General features: G+C 45.4%; 3 protein-coding genes across 3 annotated transcripts in view; 2 read left to right on the forward strand and 1 right to left on the reverse strand.

Annotated features, from left to right (window-relative positions):
- LOC116968392 overlaps nt 1-20,458 on the forward strand; it is a 39,446-nt gene extending 18,988 nt beyond the window's left edge. The window contains exon 4 of the mRNA XM_033015175.1: nt 20,038-20,458. Within this exon, the coding sequence (XP_032871066.1) occupies nt 20,038-20,365 (328 nt within the window). The 3' untranslated portion in view covers nt 20,366-20,458. The remainder of the gene's footprint in view (nt 1-20,037) is intronic.
- Nucleotides 1-21,135, forward strand: part of LOC116968503 (histone H2B-like) — a 158,304-nt gene that overhangs the window by 62,783 nt on the left and 74,386 nt on the right. The window lies entirely within an intron of this gene.
- On the reverse strand, nt 7,173-7,685 carry LOC116968573 (histone H2B-like). Its single transcript, XM_033015344.1, has one exon. It carries the CDS (start codon nt 7,604-7,606, stop codon nt 7,232-7,234), a length of 375 nt encoding a protein of 124 aa, XP_032871235.1. The 5' UTR covers nt 7,607-7,685; the 3' UTR covers nt 7,173-7,231.

The following is a 21,135-nucleotide window of genomic DNA, read 5'->3' on the forward strand; positions in this document are numbered from 1 at the left end:
AGCCAGCCCCCGTGCGCAGGGAATGATACAACATCCAAATAGGCACAAAGTCAATGGTTCCTTCCCTTCACGCACAGTCCACGGGCTGATATTGTCTGGTGGGGCCTCCACAGGACCCTTAAATCGGCTGGCGTGTGTCCACCCTTTTTCTTTTGTTCGTACTGCTGTCTCGGTGAATAATAACACAAGGTAGCGTCCAGTCCACTTAGGCTGCAGCTTTTCTTCCTTCCATGATTTTACAAGATCCCAGTTCCCTGTTTTCACAGAATGGATAGGAAAGTCGAGATGGGGACTCTGTGCCAGCAGCCCCTTGGTTTTTAATTCTGTAATAGAAGGAGATACTGCCAGTAAATAGTTCCTTAAGAAAACATCACTACCCTCTATGGTGGGTATTCCTTCTATCTTTTCCAAATAATAAAGACCTAACTTGTTCAACCTTTCTCTTAGTTGCTAATCATCTTAGTTGCTGAATCCCAGTCAACATTCTAATTGATCTCCTCTGTACTCTCTATTTTGTTAACCTTTTTCCTATAATTAAGCTTACCAAAATTATACACCATACTCCACAATTTACCTCACCAATAGCTTGTACAATTTAACATTACAACCCAACTTCTATACACAATGCTCTGATTTATAAAGGCCAACACACCAACATCTTTCTTTACCATCCTATCTACATGAGATTCCACCTTCAGGGAACTATGCACAGTTATTCCTAGATCCCTCTGTTCAACTTCATTCCTCAATTCACAATCATTTACCATGTAAGTCTAATTTGAATTTGTCCTGCCAAGATGTATCACCTCACACTTATCAACATTAAACCCATCTGTCATGTTTCAACCCACTCTTCCAAATGACCTAAATCTCTCTGTACATTTTAAAAATCTACTTCATTATTCACAACACCACCTATTTTAGTATCATCTACATATTTCTTAATCTATCTTACCACACCAACATCCATATTATTGATTTACATGACAAACAACAGTGGACCCAACACACATCCCCGAGGTACCCCTCTAGTCACTAACCTCCAACCTGATAAACATCCATCCACCATTACTCTTTGACATTTCCCAATCAGCCACTTTTTAATCCATCTTGCTATTCCTTACTAACCTCTTCTTAACCAACCTTATTTCCTTATTGAAACTTGTCAGCCTTACTGAAGTTCACCACTTTAACCTCATCAATTTCCCTAATAACCTCTTTTTTAAAGAAAAAAATCAAGATTAGTCAAATATCACAATCACAAATCCATGCTAATTCTTCCTAATCCTACCCTATTTATCCAAATTCCTATAATATTGTCTTTAGTATCCTTTCCATTATTTCCCACCACTGATGTCAAACAATGTTCTTGTTAAAACTCTACTCTTCTTTGTCCTCCTGTTCACTTACCTCAGGGCTATTATCTATTCGTACCTGCGGGACAGCCCTCATGTAATTATTTAAATTGTACTTGGTATCTCAACCTTCTAAACGAACATCGTTCGGTGATCTAGAAAACTCATACATACACCTTGTCTTCAGGTTTAAAGGGTCCTTCCTCCTGGTCCATCTCCGACAGCTTTTACTTTACCTGTTCATAAATAGACTTGTATATCATAATTAACTGTTTCATATACTTTTTAAATTCTATCTTTAACTGTTCCAAACCCTTGTAGGGACTTCTCCATTGTGCCACCTGCTGGTTAGTTTGCATGCAACATTTCTTCAGTGCCAATGACAGAGCATTACACAAATCTTATTTATATTAACCTTCAATGTTCCATTTATTCTTTTCATCAAATGAAAACAATCCGTTGGCAAAGCTGATTTCTGTAGGTCTTTCAAACCTCTTAATCACCTTATTCATCATAAACGACACTACAGTGCTTATATATGAGGAAGAACTTCTTCACCCAGAGGGTGGTTAATTTATGGAATTCACTGCCCCAGGGAGCAGTGGAAGCAGAAACGTTAAATATATTTAAGTCTAAAATAGATGGTTTTTTAGCTGCCAAGGGGATAAGGGGCTACGGGGAGAGGGCAGGGATATGGACCTAGGTATGGTTAGTATAGTAAGACCTGAGTGATCTCCTGGACAAGTGTCGATCGCCTGGATTGGGGTCGGAGAGGAATTTCCCGGATTTTTTTCCCGAATTGGACCTGGGTTTTTATCCGTTTTTTTGCCTCCCCCAGGAGATCACGCGGTTCTTGGGGTGGAGAGGGGTGATAGCGGTATAAAGGGGAGGGTAGTGTCTTGTGTTCTGTGTCTTGTGTCTACTGTTTGTGGGTAAGTGTGTCTGTTTAGTGTTCAGCCATGAGCGAATGGCGGTGCGGGCTCGACGGACCTGGTGGTCTACTCTCGCACCTACTTTCTATGTTTCTATGTTTCTATGTTACCTAAATCGATTCTGACTTACCCTAGACATATCTTCCAGATGCTGTTCCGGCTGCTTTGTCTGCATTTTAATTTAACTTCTTTGACATGTACTTTTTCCCGTTTCACCATACAATCTGAACATATTTCAATCTAGTCTGATCTATATCCTGCCATTCCAAAAGTCATCATCCGCTGTCTTATATTCTGAAGTATTTCTCTCTCTCTCTCTCTTCACTTGTGGAACAAACCACCAAATTGTCCACATCATCAAATACTTTCTAATGGTATACCTTCCAACTCTGCCATTATCATCTAATTTAAAAAAAACCTACAATACAATACAATACCTTTTATTTGTCATTCGAACCTCACATGAGGTTCAAATGAAATTTGGTTTCTGCAGCCATACAAGAAAAGAACCAAGACACACACCAACACAATTTACACAAACATCCATCACAGTGAGTCTCCTCCTCACTGTGATGGAAGGCAAAGTCGTATCTCTCCCCTGCTCTCCATTCCTCTCCCAAAGTCGAGGTCAAAGCCCCATCCTAGCCTTTCTTGACATCCTCCTTTAAATCCCTTTCTCTCTCTTGGGGACCCCAGTCCTGTTAGGGCTTATCTCCAGATTAATTTCACTCCTGATAAGACTTTTCGAGGAAAAGTTCCCCAAGACATGTATTATTGGCATGTAATTCTCTGGCCCCGCTTGGTTCCGTCATAGGACTCACTTGTGTCAGTTCATCACTTATTTCAGTCTTTTTGCCCCTCAGTTTATGGGTGCCCCAAGGGATTTTTTTTTTTTTCCTCACAAATGCTCAGAGACAAAGTCAGAGAAATATGTTTATCTTATTTATTACATTTCTGCGCAGAAAAGGGTGCCCCTCCGTCGCCCTCTAGAGACACAACGAAGATGGAGATGCTTTCTATCTTCATACATTTTCGTTTCACTATTGTCACAGCCTCATCCCTCCTCAATGAGCTTCTTCCGATCATAACATAAAGCCCAGATTCCCACGAGAACGTCAAAGACACCTCCCCTGACGTCAAGGTTACCTCCTATTACATGCATCGCATGTGCATTTAAATTAGGCATCTTGTCATAGTGGGCGTGAGTACATATTCATATAATCTCATTAAGCCTGCGTAGATCTGATTGATCTTTTGTACTTCTCAACTTTGTTCTTTTTTCTCTTAAAACTCATACTGAAGTATTTCTCTTGCTACTTTTTATCTAGAATTTCTCTCTGTTCTTTATATCGTTACTTTCTATTCTACTAGCAGTCAGGCTTCTGCTGACACCTTATTTCTTTCAAAGTTATATTTCAGAGCTAGTATAAATTAACCATCTCTATTAACCCTTTTCTCACAGTCTTCATTAATCTTTTCCTTTTTCCATATCTAAAGATGCTTTTAGTCCATTTTTATTTCCCCACAAGGTTTCTTTCATGCTCTTATTTTTACCCCTCTTAATTAACCCCTTTATCCGTTGTTGAGTTCTATAATTTCTCCCAGTCCTCCAGTTTGCAGCTTCCTCTGGCCATTTCTCAACTTATTCCTTGTTTTAACACTATCCTTGAAATCCCTCATAAGCCACAGTTGAGACCCCATCCCAGTTTTATTTTTTTGCCTGATAGGGTTGAACAATTTTTGGAGTTCATCCATGCGGTCTTTAAATCTTTGCCATTGCATCTCCACCGTCAACCCGTTAAGTATAATTTGAAAATCTATCCTAGCCAATTCCCGTGTCATACCTTCAAGGTCTCCTTTCTTTAAGTTCAGGACCATAGTGTGAATTAACCGTGTCACTCTCCATCCTAATGCAGAATTCCACCATATTATGGTCACTGTTGCCCAAGGGGCTTTGCACAACAAGATCACTAACTAATAATTCCTCATTACACAATACCCAGTCCAGGATGCCCTGCCCTCTTGTCGGTTCCTCAACATATTGCTTTCTGCCCTTGGCTATTTCACAGTTCTACCCATACCGATTCTACAGCATCCAAGCTAATGTCTCTCCTTGCTAGTGCATTAATCTCCTCTTTAACAACCGATACCACCCCACCTCCTCTTCCTTTCTGTCTTTCCTTCCTGAATATTGAATACCCCTGGATGTTTAGCTCCCCACCATGGAGCCATGTTTCTGTAATTCCAACTATATCATATCCCTTAACTACTAACTGCGCATCCAATTCATCCACCTTATTACGAATGCTCCTCGCATTAACAAACAAAGCTTTCAGGTTTGTTTTTCATATCTCCCTTCTACATTTTGTTGCTGTCCTCCTTTTAAGGCCCTCTGTCTCCTTGCATTGGTTCCCATCCCCCTGCCCTGTTAGTTTAAACGTGACCTTTACTGTACTTATTCTCGTTAACAGCACTCATACGCTGCACATTGTTGACCCCCCCACTGTTTAGTTTAAACTCACCCGTGTAGCACTAGCAAACCTGCCCGCCAGAATGTTGGTCCATACCTCCATTAAGGTACAACCCATCCCTTTTGTACAGGTCACCCATGCCCCAGAAGATATCTCAGTGGTCTAGAAATCCAAATTCCTGCCCCCTGCACCAACTCCTTCTCCCTGTTTAAGAAAGAACCGCAGATGCTGGTAAAATCGAAGGTAGATACAAAATGCTGGAGACACTCAGTGGGTGAGGCCACATCTATGGAGAGAAGGAATAAGCGACATTTTGGGTCGAAACCCTTCTTCAGACTGATGTCAGGGGAGGGGGTAGGACAAAGAAACAAAGTTGGCTGAGACAATGGGACTAGTGGGAGGACTGGGAAGGAGAGAGAGAGCAAGGGCTACCTGAAGTTCTCTAACTTCAGGTAGCCAACGTTCCTACCGCTGGTTTTAAATTACCCAAGCAAAATATGTGCTGGTCCTCCAATTTGCACTGGGACTCACTCTGACAATGGAGGAGGCCCAGGACAGGAAGGTCGGATTAGGAATGGGAGGGGGAGTTGAAATGCTGGGCAACCGGGAGATCAGTTTGGTTGAGACAGACTGAGCGGAGGTGTTCAGCGAAATGATCGCCGAGCCTGCGCTTGGTCTCGCCGATGTAGAGAAGTTGACACTTGGAACAGCGGTTGCAGTAGATGAGCTTTGAGGAGGTGCAAGTGAACCTCTGCCTCACCTGGAAAGACTGGTTGGGTCCTTGGATGGAGTCGAAGGGGGAGGTAAAGCGGCAGGTGTTGCAGCTCCTGTGGTTGCAGGGGATAGTACCTGGGGAGGGGGTGGTTTGGGTGGGAAGGGACAAGTTCACCAAGGAGTTACGGAGGAGCGGTGGAATGTAGAAAGGTGTGGAGATGGGAAGATATAGCCAATAGTGTGATCCCTTTGGAGGTGGCACCAGGGAGACAACATACCATCCTCGAGTCTCGCCTGTCACCACAGAATCTCCTGTCCGCTCCTGACAATGGAGTAACCCACCACTGTTGATCGTCAATAGTCTAATGTCCTTTATGCAAAGAGCGATCTCTAACATTTCTATGATTAGAGTTTATACCCATAAGTTAGGAGTTTTAAATGGTAAGAATGCGCTCTTAAGAATCTCTCATGTAATTAATTCACATTGGGTGTGTCTTGTTGGTGGGTTAGGATGGAATAATTGGGATGCGGGGATCCAGTATCGCACACAGATGTGTAATTATTTTTATTTTTTTTTGCCTGAAAAGACATTTTCTTTTTGGGCGGGCTTTTCAAACCTGTTATTTTGGGGCCAGGCAGTTATTTTCCGCGCAACTCCGGTTGTCTCATTGGAGAAAGAGGCAGCTGTACGATTGGCCTATTTGAAATCACCAATGAGATGAAGCTCGTCCCGGGCCGGACTGCAGTTCCCGGTGGGCCGGGTTCATCGGCTCCTGAGAAAGGGCAACTATGCTCAGCGGGTGGGTGCAGGAGTCCCGGTCTATCTGGCTGCTGTGCTCGAGTATCTGACGGCTGAAATCCTCGAGCTGGCCGGCAACGCGGCCCGGGACAACAAGAAGAGCCGCATCATCCCCAGACACCTGCAACTGGCCGTCCGCAACGACGAGGAGCTCAACAAGCTGCTGGGAGGGGTGACCATCGCTCAAGGCGGGGTGCTGCCCAATATCCAGGCCGTGCTGTTGCCCAAGATAACCAGCGCAGCCTCTGGCACCAAGAGCAAGAAGATCAGCGAAACCTCAATCTAACGACTCTTTTCAGAGCCACCTACAGTGTCTATCAAAGGGCTGAGCACCGGCTGGGTATTTCCGTTCAGAGGACCGCTTCGTTTGTCTTGTGTGGACGCGCCTCCACTCGCGCGTCTTGTTATAAACCACCCGGGCTAACACTCACTCCCCGTTACGTCCTCATGTATAAAGCCAACATCTACAGCAAACAACGATCCACTACTGTCCGGGTTCCAGAATCACAGATGTATAGATATATGTTTATTGTTTGATATTCTGTTTAGAGCCTTATTATATTCCTGTTCCGATGTCAGTACTTATGTGATTCAGAACAGTTAAATAAATGAGGACAGAAGTTAATAAACCGCAATCCCTTCAACAAATAAAACAGCAACAAGAGCACTAATCGGCTCCCCGTGGACACAACTTATGATGACTGGCACAAGCGGATCGAAGGGGATGAAGCTTCATGTCTGGTTGATGGCCGGGAATGTAACCGAGACACCAGGAATGTCCGGGGTACTGAAACCACATTTAATCAGTAAACAGTATCTGAAATAACTAAGATAACATTCAGAAAGTATTCTGCTGTAATTCAATGTCGAAATATTACTGCAGCAATTTTAAGTGAAAATATGAGTGGCTCTTAAAAGAGCCTTTGGGTTTTCGGTGTTTCGTCAGCATTGAGTGGATGTTTACTTGGAGCTGGTGTACTTGGTTACAGCCTTTGTCCCTTCCGACACGGCGTGCTTAGCCAGTTCCCCGGGCAGAAGCAGGCGCACGGCGGTCTGAATCTCCCTGGAACTGATGGTCGCCCGTTTGTTGTAATGGGCCAGGCGGGAAGCCTCGCCCGCGATACGCTCGAAAATATCGTTCACGAACGAGTTCATGATGCCCATGGCCTTAGAGGAGATGCCGGTGTCAGGGTGAACCTGCTTCATCACTTTGTAGATGTAGATGGCATAACTCTCCTTCCTTGACCTCCTGCGCTTCTTGCCCGCCTTGCCTACAGCCGGTTTTGCCAATGCTTTCTTGGCGCCCTTCTTGGCTGTTGGTTTCCGCTCAGGCATTTCCTCGGTGAATTTCAAACACAAAAGTAACCAAAGATACTTCGCTCTATGATCCTCTATGAAGTGACCAGAAGCCGTTCGGAGCGCGAATTAAATAGGCAGCGGCGTCACCCTATGCTAATGAGGGATGGAGCAGGAGCGGATCGTCATTGGGTGGTCGGTGACATGAATCACACTTCGCTATAAACCTTCTGATTGGATATCTGCGGTGAAACATTGCAATCCCTCGCTCCCCCAATCAGAAGCCGCTTCCACTGCCCCGTTCGCGTCACACCAAGCTCCAGTATCTTTGGCGTGACACTACATTTACATGGATAGGAAAGGTTTATAGGGATAGTAGACGAACTGGGACCCGTTGGGTCCCATGTTTACACGGGAGGGCTGGTCCCCCAACGCAATATTCCACCTCTCCACCAATTCCAATATTGGTGGCCAGTGGGGAGGGGGCTTTCTGGAGCGCTAGTATGGGTGTTGTGGGCCGAAGGGACTGGTTTCCAGAGGGCTAGTATGGTCATTGTGGGCCGAATGTATTATTGTGCTGGCAGCTCAGTCACTCAGGCCTGGTGGGAAACTGCTGGGAATTCTGCCCAAAACAGGTGAGAGACTCGTTGTCGCAGTCGCTGCCTCAAAAAGGCTGGCAGTATCATCAAAGACCCACACCATCCTGGCCACACACTCATCTCCCTGCTACCTTCAGGTAGAAGGTACAGGAGCCTGAAGACTGCAACAACCAGGTTCAGGAATAGTTACTTCCCCTCAGCCATCAGGCTATTAAACCTGGCTCGGACAAAACTCTGATTATTACCAACCACTTTCTGTTATTTGCACTATCAGTTTATTTATTCATGTGTGTATATATTTATATCATGGTATATGGACACATTTTATCTGTTTTGTAGTAAATGCCTACTATTTTCTGTGTGCTTAAGCAAAGCAAGAATTTCATTGTCCTATACAGGGACACATGACAATAAACTCACTTGAACTTGAACTTGACTCTGAGAGAGTGAGAGAAGGGGGAGAGAGAAGGGGCATTCTTTTCCGCTGCTGGATGCTCAAGTTGCCAAACCAGGCCACAATGTAACCAGTCGGCATGCCAGTTAGCCTGACATCGATGGTGGGGAAGAAGCTGGATTAAATGATAAATTATGACATAGAGGCACATTTGGAGAGCAGTAACAGGACCACAGCTATTTACAATATACATTAATGATTTAGTAGATGAAGGGATTAAAAGTAACATTAGCAAATTAGCAGATGACACAAAGCTGGGTGGCAGTGTTAACTGAGGGGAGGATGCAGGTTGGGTGAGTGGGCGGATGCATGGCACATGCAGTTTAATGTGGATAAATGTGAGGTTATCCACTTTGGTGGCAAGAACCCCACGAAGGCAGATTATTATCTGAATGATCTCAAGTTAGGAAAAGGGGAAGTACACCGAGATCTGGGTGTCCTTATTCAGCAGTCACTGAAAGTAAGCATGCAGGTACAGCAGGCAGTGAAGAAAGCTAATGGCCTTCATAACAAGAGGGGTTGAGTATGGGAGCAAAGAGGTCCTTCTACAGTTGTACAGGGCCCTAGTGAGACCACACCTGGAGTATTGGTGCAGTTTTGGTCCCCAAATTTGAGGAAGGACATTCTTGGGAGAGCATCGTAGGTTCACAAGGTTAATTCCCGGGATGGCGGGACTGTCATATGTTGAAAGAATGGAAGGACTGGGTTTGTATACACTGGAATTCAGAAGGATGAGAGGGCATCTTATTGAAACCTATCAGGTTATTAAGGAATTGTACACGCTAGAGGCAGGAAACGTGTTCCCGATGTTGGGGGAGTCCAGAATCAGGGGCCAGCCATTTAAAACAGAGATGAGGAAAAACCTTTTCAGCCAGAGAGTTCTCTACCTCAGAAGGCAGTGGAGGCCAATTCTCTGGATGCTTTCAAGAGAGAGTGAGATAGAACTCTTAAAGATAGCGGAGTCAAGGGATATGGGGAGAAAGCAGGGAAGGGGTACTGATTGTGGATGATCAGCCATGATCACAGTCAATGTGGTGGCTCAAAGGGCCGAATGGCCTAGTCCTGCAACTATTGGCTATTGTGGGAGGGCAACGCTGGATCTAGTATTGGGAAATAGAGAAAACTGGGAAGGGCAAGTTAATGAAGTGTGTGTGAAATAGCCTGTTGGGACCAGTGACCACAGTTTGATTAGGTTTAAGATAGTTATGGATAGGGACGGAGAGGGTCCAAGCATTAAAATGCTCAACTGGGGTAAGGACAACTTTGAGGGTATGAGAGAAGGTCTCGCTCAAGTTGACTGGAGCAGGTTGTTAGAGGGGATAGGAAGATCAGCCAAGTGGGATGTTTTTAAAAGTGTACTGAAGAAAGCTCAGGATGTTTACGTCCCCGTTAGAGTGAAGGGCAAAGCAGACAAGTGTAAGGAAGCTTGGCTGACGAGGGAAATTGAGACGTTAGTCAAAAACACGAAGGATGCATGGGACAGGTATAGGCAGCTGGGATCAAGTGGATCCCTGGAGGAGTTTTGGGCACTAAGGAGTAAACAAAAAAAATAAATCAGAAATGCAAAAAGGGGCCAGGAGATGGCTCTGGTGGTTAGCATTAAGGACAATCCCAAAAGATTTTATCAATACATAAGGGGGAATGGGGCAACTAGAGGGAGAGTGAGACCTTGGGAATAAAAGTGGTCACCTCTGTGTGGAACCACAGGAAATGGGCAAGGTCCTAAAAGAGTATTTCTTCTCTGTATTTACCGAGGAGAAAGACAGTAGGACGGAGGAAATTGGAGCAGGCACTGGAAATGTCTAGAACAGTAAGGGTTACAGTCGAAGAAGTACCGAAGATACAGTCGTGTTTGAAGGTAGACAAATCTCCAGGGCCTGATCTGATCTATCCGAGGACATTGAGGGAAACTAGAGAGGAAATTGCTGGAGCCCTGGTTGAAATTTATGAGTCGTCCTTCAATACAGGACAGGTGCCGTAAGACCGGAGTGTGGAAAAATGTTGTGTCTCTTTTCAAGAAAAGGCTGCAGGGAAAATGCTGGGAACTATAGGCCGGTGAGCTGAACATCTGTAGTTGCTTAGTTACTGGAGAGTATTCTGAGGGATAGGATATACAGCCATTTTAATGGGCAGGGGCTGATTAGGGATAGTAGACATGGTTTGTACCTGGGAGGTTATGTCTCCAAATCTGATTGACATTTTTGAAGACATGACCAAAAAGTTTGATGAGGGCAGAGCAGTAGATGTTGTGTACATGGACTTCAGTAAGACGTTCGACAAGGTTCCATATGATAGGCTGCTCTGGAAGGTTAGATCGCATGCGATCCAAGGAGAGATAGCTGAATGGATAGCAAATTGGCTCATTGGAAGGAAGCAGAGGGTAATAGTGGAAGGTTGCTTCTCAGACTTGTTGCCTGTGGCGAGTGACGTGCCTCAGAATACGGTGCTGGGCCCGTTGTTTGTCATCCATGTCAAGGATTTGGATGAGAACATACACGGCAAGATTAGCAAGTTTGCTGATGATACAAAAGTTATTGGTTTTGCAGTTAGTGAAGATGGTTGTGAACGATTGCAACAGGATCTGGATCGATTGGCCAGGAATGATGGATGGAATTTAATACAGAGAAGTGTGAGGTGTTGCATTTTGGGAAGTCGAACAAGGGCAGGACCTACACAGTAAATGGTAGGCCTCTGGGTGGTGTTGTAGAGCAGAGGGTTCTAGGAGTACAGGTGCATGATTCCTTGAAGGTCGAGTGGCAGGTAGATAAAGTGGTCAAAAAGGCTTTTTGCACTCTGGCCTTCATCAGTCAAAGTATGGAGTTGGGTGGTCATATTGCAGTTGTATAAGACATAGGTGAGTCTGCAATAAGAGTATTGTGTTCAGTTCTGGGCACCATGTTATTGGAAAGATATTGTCAAGCTTGAAAGGGTTCAGAAAAGATTTACGAGGATGTTGCCCGGACTAGAGGGTGTGTGCTTTAGGGAGAGGTTGGGTGGGCTGGGCCTCTATTCCATGGATCGCAGGAGGATGAGAGGAAATCCTATAGTGCTATACAAAATCATGAGAGGAATAGATTGGGTAGATGCACAGTCTTTTGCCCAGAGTACGGGAATCGAGGACCAGAGGATGTAGGTTCAAGGTGAAGGGGAAGATATTTAATGGGAATCCAAGAGGTAATTTTTTTCACACAGTGTATGTATGGAGCAAGCTGCTAGAGTAGGTAGTTGAGATTGGGACTATCCCTTCATTTAAGAAACAGTTAGACAGATACATGGATAGGACAGCCTTGGAGGGATATGGACCAAGCGCAGGCAAGTGGGACTAGTGTAGCTGGGACATTTTTGGCCGGTGTCGGCGAATTGGGCCAAAGGGCCTGTTTCCACAATGTATCACTCTATGACTAAAATATTCTCTGCTCCCTCCCCGCAGACCAATTTATAACACTCTGAAAATAAAAAAACGAAATGCAAAATCCAGAAATCTGAACTAAAAATAGAAAACCATAAAAAGATTCAGTGGGTCAGGCAGCATATTATGGAATCATTGTTAGTCAGTGTGGAAATAGGCCTTTCATCCCAACGTTCATGCTGACATAGAAACATAGAAACATAGAAATTAGGTGCAGGAGTAGGCCATTCGGCCCTTCGAGCCTGCACCGCCATTCAATATGATCATGGCTGATCATCCAACTCAGTATCCCGTACCTGCCTTCTCTCCATACCCTCTGATCCCCTTAGCCACCAGGGCCACATCTAACTCCCTCTTAAATATAGCCAATGAACTGGCCTCGACTACCCTCTGTGGCAGGGAGTTCCAGAGATTCACCACTCTCTGTGTGAAAAAAGTTCTTCTCATCTCGGTTTTAAAGGATTTCCCCCTTATCCTTAAGCTGTGACCCCTTGTCCTGCACTTCCCCAACATCGGGAGCAATCTTCCTGCATCTAGCCTGTCCAACCCCTTAAGAATTTTGTAAGTTTCTATAAGATCCCCTCTCAATCTCCTAAATTCTAGAGAGTATAAACCAAGTCCATCCAGTCTTTCTTCATAAGACAGTCCTGACATCCCAGGAATCAGTCTGGTGAACCTTCTCTGCACTCCCTCTATGGCAATAATGTCCTTCCTCAGATTTGGAGACCAAAACTGTACGCAATACTCCAGGTGTGGTCTCACCAAGACCCTGTACAACTGCAGTAGAACCTCCCTGCTCCTATACTCAAATCCTTTTGCTATGAAAGCTAACATACCATTCGCTTTCTTCACTGCCTGCTGCACCTGCATGCCCACTTTCAATGACTGGTGTACCATGACACCCAGGTCTCGCTGCATCTCCCCTTTTCCTAGTCGGCCACCATTTAGATAATAGTCTGCTTTCCTGTTTTTGCCACCAAAATGGATAACCTCACATTTATCCACATTATACTGCATCTGCCAAACATTTGCCCACTCACCCAGCCTATCCAAGTCACCTTGCAGTCTCCTAGCATCCTCCTCACAGCTAACACTGCCCCCCAGCTTAGTGTCATCCGCAAACTTGGAGATATTGCCTTCAATTCCCTCATCCAGATCATTAATATATATTGTAAATAGCTGGGGTCCCAGCACTGAGCCTTGCGGTACCCCACTAGTCACTGCCTGCCATTGTGAAAAGGACCCGTTTACTCCTACTCTTTGCTTCCTGTTTGCCAGCCAGTTCTCTATCCACATCAATACTGAACCCTCAATGCCGTGTGCTTTAAGTTTGTAAACTAATCTCTTATGTGGGACCTTGTCGAAAGCCTTCTGGAAGTCCAGATACACCACATCCACTGGTTCTCCCCTATCCACGCTACTAGTTACATCCTCGAAAAATTCTATAAGATTCGTCAGACATGATTTACCTTTTGTAAATCCATGCTGACTTTGTCCAATGATTTCACCACTTTCCAAATGTGCTGCTATCCCATCTTTAATAACTGACTCTAGCAGTTTCCCCACTACCGATGTTAGACTAACTGGTCTGTAATTCCCCGTTTTCTCTCTCCCTCCCTTCTTAAAAAGTGGGGTTACGTTTGCTACCCGCCAATCCTCAGGAACTACTCCAGAATCTAAAGAGTTTTGAAAGATTATTACTAATGCATCCACTATTTCTGGAGCTACTTCCTTAAGTACTCTGGGATGCAGCCTATCTGGCCCTGGGGATTTATCGGCCTTTAATCCATTCAATTTACCCAACACCACTTCCCGGCTAACCTGGATTTCACTCAATTCCTCCAACTCCTTTGACCCGCGGTCCCCTGCTATTTCCGGCAGATTATTTATGTCTTCCTTAGTGAAGACGGAACCAAAGTAGTTATTCAATTGGTCCGCCATATCCTTGTTCCCCATGATCAACTCACCCGTTTCTGACTGCAAGGGACCTACATTTGTTTTAACTAATCTCTTTCTTTTCACATATCTATAAAAACTTTTGCAGTCAGTTTTTATGTTCCCTGCCAGTTTTCTTTCATAATCTATTTTTCCTTTCCTAATTAAGCTCTTTGTCCTCCTCTGCTGGTCTCTGAATTTCTCCCAGTCCTCCGGTATGCTGCTTTTTCTGGCTAATTTGTACGCATCATCCTTCGCTTTGATACTATCCCTGATTTCCCTTGTTATCCACGGATGCACCACCTTCCCTGATTTATTCTTTTGCCAAACTGGGATGAACAATTTTTGTAGTTCATCCATGCAGTCTTTAAATGTCTTCCATTGCATATCCACCGTCAACCCTTTTAGAATTAATTGCCAGTCAATCTTGGCCAATTCACGTCTCATACCCTCAAAGTTACCTTTCTTTAAGTTCAGAACCATTGTTTCTGAATTAACAATGTCACTCTCCATCCTAATGAAGAACTCAACCATATTATGGTCACTCTTGCCCAAGGGGGCACGTACAACAAGACTGCTAACTAACCCTTCCTCATTACTCAATACCCAGTCTAAAATAGCCTGCTCTCTCGTTGGTTCCTCTACATGTTGATTTAGATAACTATCCCGCATACATTCCAAAAAATCCTCTTCCTCAGCACCCCTGCCAATTTGATTCACCCAATCTATATGTAGATTGAAGTCACCCATTATAACGGTTTTGCCTTTGTCGCACGCATTTCTAATTTCCTGTTTGATACCATCTCCAACTTCACTACTACTGTTAGGTGGCCTGTACACAACACCCACCAGCGTTTTCTGCCCCTTAGTGTTCCGCAGCTCTACCCATACCGATCCCACATCCTGCAAACTAATGTCCTTCCTTTCCATTGCGTTAATCTCCTCTCTAGTCAGCAACGCTACCCCACCTCCTTTTCCTTTCTCTCTATCCCTCCTGAATATTGAATATCCCTGGATGTTCAGCTCCCAGCCTTGGTCACCCTGGAGCCATGTCTCCGTGATCCCAACTATATCATAGTCATTAATAGCTATCTGCACATTCAACTCATCCACCTTATTACGAATGCTCCTCGCATTGAGACACAAAGCCTTCAGGATTGTTTTTACAACACTCTTACCCCTTATACAATTTTGTTGAAAAGTGGCCCTTTTTGATTTTTGCCCTGGATTTTCCGGCCTGCCACTTTTACTTTTCACCTTGCTACCTATTGCTTCTACCCTCATTTTACACCCCTCTGTCTCTACGCTCACACATTTAAGAAACCCTTTCCCTTTAACTCCATCCTCCACTAGCCCATTCGACACCCCACCCCCCTTATTCAGTTTAAAACCACCCGTGTAGCAGTGGCAAACCTGCCTGCCAGAATGCTGGTCCCACACCTGTTAAGATGCAATCCGTCCCTTTTGTACAGTTCCCCCTTACCCCAAAACAGATCCCAGTGATCTAAGAATCCAAATCCCTGCCCCGTGCACCAGTTCCTCAGCCACACGTTCAGGTCCCGTATCTCCCTGTTCCTGCTCTCGCCAGCACGAGGAACTGGAAGCAAACCGGAGATAACAACCCTGGAGGTCCTGCTTTTCAGCATTTTTCCGAGCTCTCTAAAGTCACGCTGCAGAATATTCATCCCCTTCTTTCCGACATCGTTTGTGCCGACATGCACTACCACTTCCGGATGTTCACCTTCGCCCTTGAGGATTTTCTGCACTCTGTCCGTGACATCCTGGATCCTGGCACCAGGAAGGCAGCACACCATCCTCGCATCCCGTCTGTTGCCGCAGAAACCCCTGTCCGTACCTCTCACAATGGAGTCTCCTACTACAATGGCGTTGCCTGCCTTAGGCCTTTTTGGTTTTGGCTCAACAGCCCTATTCGCATCACAAGCCAGTCCGCCGCCCAGTGTAAACATCTCTTCTGTCCCGACAGCTTCTAAGTGGGTGAACCTGTTCACAAGAGGTACAACACCCGGGGACGTTGGCATTCCATGCTTCCCTCCCGTTCTCACTGTCTCCCACCTTCTCTCTTCCAGTACCTTAGGTGTAACAATCGTACTGTAGGACTTGTCGAGGAACGACTCCGTTTCTCGGACGAACCGGAGGTCATCCACTTGCTTCTCCAGTTCCCCAACACGGCCCTTCAGGAGCTCTACCTGGATGCACTTTTCGCATTTGTAGCAGCCAGAGGCACCAGCGGTGTCCTTGACCTCCCACATACTGCAAGCATCACACTGAATCAGCTTGCCTGACATCTCCTTCTTTCGTCTCTCCCTCTGCAGTGTTTTGCTTAGTCTCCTCTCCTCAGCCTCCTCTCCGAAGACTCTCGAGCCAAAGACTCACACTTTTCTCACAGGGCACTTCCCTCACTGCCGCTCCCTAAGAGCAGTCTTACTTAAATTGACTGATAAATTGCCTGATTTACCAATTTACAAACTAAATTCCTCAGTTTTCAGCTGTTTTCCCAGCACTTGGGCTAGAGCCAATCAGTCGTATCTCTTGCTAATCTCCTGCTGCTGCTGCTGTTGTTGTTGCTCCCAAAGCTACAGCAGTTCTGAGTCAAGTCTGCCTGTCCTTGACCTGTACTTAAACTGTTTTCACTTCTCTCCTCCCACTTGGGCTCGAGCCAATCAGTCGTATCTCTTGCTAATCTCCTCCTGCTGCTGCTGTTGTTGTTGCTCCCAAAGCTACAGCAGTTCTGAGTTCATGCTGACCAAGGGACTACCTGAGCGAGTCGCATTTGTGTACCCTTGGCCATTTACTAACGATCTAGCTGTCCAAACGTGCTTCTGTTTTCCCCAAAAAGGACATTTCTACATTCAGAGCGACAGAAGGCTGCAGCCCAGAAAGGGGAACTTTGCCCTCCATGTCCATCTCTTTTCCTCATCTATATTAATCCCATTTGCCTTCTTTAGGACTGTGGCCTATAGTACCTTCCTATTTAACAGTCTAATTGCCTCAAACACGGTGATGGCACCTGATTCCACCATCTCCTCTGGCAACATGATTCAAGTGTCAACCATCAAAACACAACTCTGCTCTCTTGTTTTTAATACACATGGAAGGGGGAATAAATTTTGATGATCTCATCTATCAGTAGATATTACAGCCCTATATACTTTCATCTGGTTAATAATCAATCTCCTTCACTGCAGGGAAAACAAAACAAGAATCTGAAATGTTTTCTCACAACTGAATGTCTCCAGTCCAGGCAAGATGCTGGTGAATCACCTCTGCACTCACTCCAACCCAACCACATTCTTCCCATAGTGTGGTGACTAGAACGGTACACAATACTGCAGATGTGGATGAACCAGTGTTAAGTGAAGTTGCAATATAACATACCATTACTTATATTCCTGCCCTAACCTCGGAAGGGAAGCATGCCACAGACCTTCTTCACCAGCCTATTTACTCAATGAAACTTTCATGGAACTGTGTACTTTACTCCATAGGTATGTTGACGCATCGAGGATAAAATATGCCAGATCTCTGCCCACTTACCTAACCTAGATATACTCCATTGTATCCGTAAGTCCCCTTCACGGTGTACTTTACAACTTCTCTTTGCACCATCAATGTTCAGTAACCAAATATTCAGTTTTCAGAGGAGTCAGTGACATTACGTGTAAGAAGTTTGGGCCCAGTCCCTGATTGCTGTGACACACCACTAATGTCAGTGGCCAACCAGAGAAGGATCAATTTACCGTATGTTCATACTCTATCAGACAATCTTCGGTTCACTCCAGCTTGTCATCTCCCAAATTTTCCATAAAACCTTTGATCTGAATCTAACCAAATGCCTAATGTATATCAAAAATGCTGGAGAAACTCAGCGGGTGAGGCAGCATCTATGGAGAGAAGGAATGGGCGACGTCTCGGGTCGAGACCCTTCTTCAGACTAATGAAGTACATGACTTCATCAGTCTTCTTCAGACTGCCAGTACATGATCTATCATCTCTGTTTGCTTCGTTGTCACCTTTTCCTAGCTAACAATGATCTATTCTACAACTGCATGCACTTCTTTCTTGAACTGCATCTCACATCTTACCCTTCTTTATCTCTGTGTCTCCCTCTCTCCTGATTCCCAGTCTGAAGAAGTATCTCGACCTGAATCATCACCCATTCCTCTATCCAGAAATGCTGCCTGTCCCACTGAGTTACTTTGGCATTTTGTGTCCATCTTCATTGTTCACTTCCCTGAATTTCCCAGATGACATCACTTTGTAGCGGCACCTAGTGGTGAAGCTGTGTATTCACAACCCTCGTCATTGGTCGGGACGGTCACGTGACCGGGGGTACGTTCGCCATGAAACAACCAGTCACTATGTTCTCCACTGTAAACCTGTAGAAGTTAAATCACGTATTTGTTGGCATTCTAGATTTCCCCAATCTTAGAACTAGAAACGTTGATTCACTTTATTTATGAGCTTAGGATCTTTGGTCTCGACTCTGCTAGTAGTGCAATGTCATCGGCAACATCTCGGTCTGTGGGGCGTCTTGCAAAAGAACCGGGGGCGGAGCTGGAAGATGAGAGACGTCCCTCCTTCTGTCTGTCACTCTGATTCTGCCTTTTCCCCTCCTACCTCTTTCTCTGCATTTCCCCGGCAGGTCGGGGCGCTGCGTATAAAAGAAGACAGCAACAGTCAGCTTGTCACTGAGCAGCGACTCGAGTGAAGCAGCATCATTAGATTAGATTAGATTATTCCTTTAATAATCCTTTTCAGGAAATTACAGTGCCACGACAGCTTCAAGACAAACATAACACCACGCTTTCATACATAACAAGTTAAAATACGTTAAAATACAAGTTAAAATACAATTAATTTAAAAAAAGTGCAGTTATTTATGCTCATTATAAAGTCTTATAGCAGCTGGTAAACAGGACTTCCTGTATCTCTCCGTTTTGCACATTGGTGCAATCAGCCTCTGGCTGAAGATGCTGCTCTTGATCACCTTCAGGGCATGGAGTGGGTGAGTGGGGTTTGTCATTATGGAACCTAGTTTATTTAGAGTTCTGGCCTCCGCCACCTGCTGGACCGTTCGTTGCTCAGCCCCGACCACTGAGCCGGCCTTCCTGATTAGTTTGTCCAATCTGTTTTTATCCGCTATACGGGCGCCATCTCCCCAACAGGCCACAGCAAAGAACAGAGCACTGGCCACCACTGAATGGTAGACACTGCACAGTAGGGGTTGGCAGATATTAAAAGACCTCAGCCTCCTTAAAAAATACAGTCGGCTTTGTCCCCTCCTGTACACCGCCTCCATATGACACTTCCAGTTCAGCTCACTGTCAAGCTGCACCCCAAGGTACCTGTGATTAGCAACCACCTCCACCTCAGTGCCCTTAATGGTGATCGGCGTTGCTTGAGTCCTCCTCCTCCCCCTCCTAAAGTCCACCACTATCTCCTTTGTTTTTTTGGTGTTGAGATGGAGATTATTGTGTGCGCTCCACTCCACAAAGTTACTTATAATGTCTCTGTATTCCTCCTCATTGCCCCCTTTAATGAGGCCGACAACAGCTGTATCATCCGAAAACTTCTGCAAAAAGCAGCTGTTGGTGTTCCATTGGAGATCCGCTGTGTAGATGGTAAACAGGAACGGAGCCAGCACAGTTCCTTGTGGAGCCCCTGTGCTGCTCAAGATGGTGCCCGAGACACTGTTCTGTAGGCGCACGTACTGTGGTCTGAGGGAAAGGTAATCCAAACACCACAGTACCAGTGATGGATCCACTTTCATCTTCTCCATCTTCTCCCCTAGCAGTCGGGGCTGAATAGTGTTGAAGGCGCTTGAAAAGTCAAAAAAAGTAATCCTTACAGATGCATCAGCAGTGTCCAAATGTGTGTACACCCTCTGCAGCATGTAAATGAGGGCATCATCGACACTGATGTTAGGCTGATATGCAAACTGCAAAGGATCCATGTGATTTGACACACTAGTCCTGATGTAGGAAAGGACAAGTCTCTCAAATGTCTTCATTATGTGAGAAGTGAGCGCTACTGGTCTGTAGTCATTGTAGAGAGTGGGATGGGTCTTCATGTCTGGCAGAGGGAAAGGAGGCAAAGGATTAGGCAAAGGAGGAGCAAAGCGGCACCGCAAAGTGCTTCGCGATAACATCCAGGGCATCACCAAGCCAGCTATCCGCCGCCTGGCTCGGCGTGGTGGGGTCAAGCGGATCTCGGGTCTGATCTACGAGGAGACCCGCGGGGTGCTGAAAGTTTTTCTGGAGAATGTGATCAGGGACGCGGTCACCTACACCGAGCACGCCAAGCGCAAGACGGTCACTGCCATGGATGTGGTGTACGCTCTGAAACGACAGGGCCGCACTCTCTACGGGTTCGGCGGCTAAATAACTATCCCCTTTATTCCAACACAAAACAAAGGCTCTTCTAAGAGCCGCCCACAACCTCACAGAAAGAGCAGAGACTAGGGAATTGGAATAGATGCAGATTGGAATGTGTTAAATTAAACTGGAGTGCATAATGTCGTTGTGTCCTTGGGCAAGACACTTCACCCACCTTTGCCTGTGTGTGAGTGATTGGTGGTGGTCGGAGGGGCCGTAGGCGCAGAATGGCAGCCACGCTTCCGTCAGTCTGCCCCAGGGCAGCTGTGGCTACAGAAGTAGCTTACCACCACCGAGTGTGACTGAGGAGTGAATGAATAATGCGATGTAAAGCGCCTTGAGTATTAGAAAGGCGCTATATAAATCCCATCCATTATTATAATTATTATTATAAACAAGGCGATGTCAGTTTCCCTTTTACCGATATACCTCATGATTAATGCAGCAACAGGAGGGTCGACTCCAACCCGTTCCCTGGGTAACAGTCGCTTATTTCCAGTCACGAGCAGAGCTGAATTCCGTCTGCACCGGGATCCGGTCTGTAAATCCACGCCGCATATTCAGTCATGATTTAAGCGATGTTAAAGTGGATTTGATATTAAGTTGACAGAAACTGAATTCATCAGAATCATAATAAAATACATCCCTCAGTTCCCGGCTGAAATGAAATTGGCGGAAAATTTGAAATTCAACCCGCAACCAATGATACTGCAGTCCGTGCTGATCTAGAGCAGTTGGGAAGGTGGGACAAGGAATGACAGATGGAATTTAACTCT

Source organism: Amblyraja radiata, chromosome 45 (genome assembly GCF_010909765.2).
Source record: "Amblyraja radiata isolate CabotCenter1 chromosome 45, sAmbRad1.1.pri, whole genome shotgun sequence".
In the NCBI taxonomy this organism is placed as follows: Eukaryota; Metazoa; Chordata; class Chondrichthyes; order Rajiformes; family Rajidae; genus Amblyraja; species Amblyraja radiata.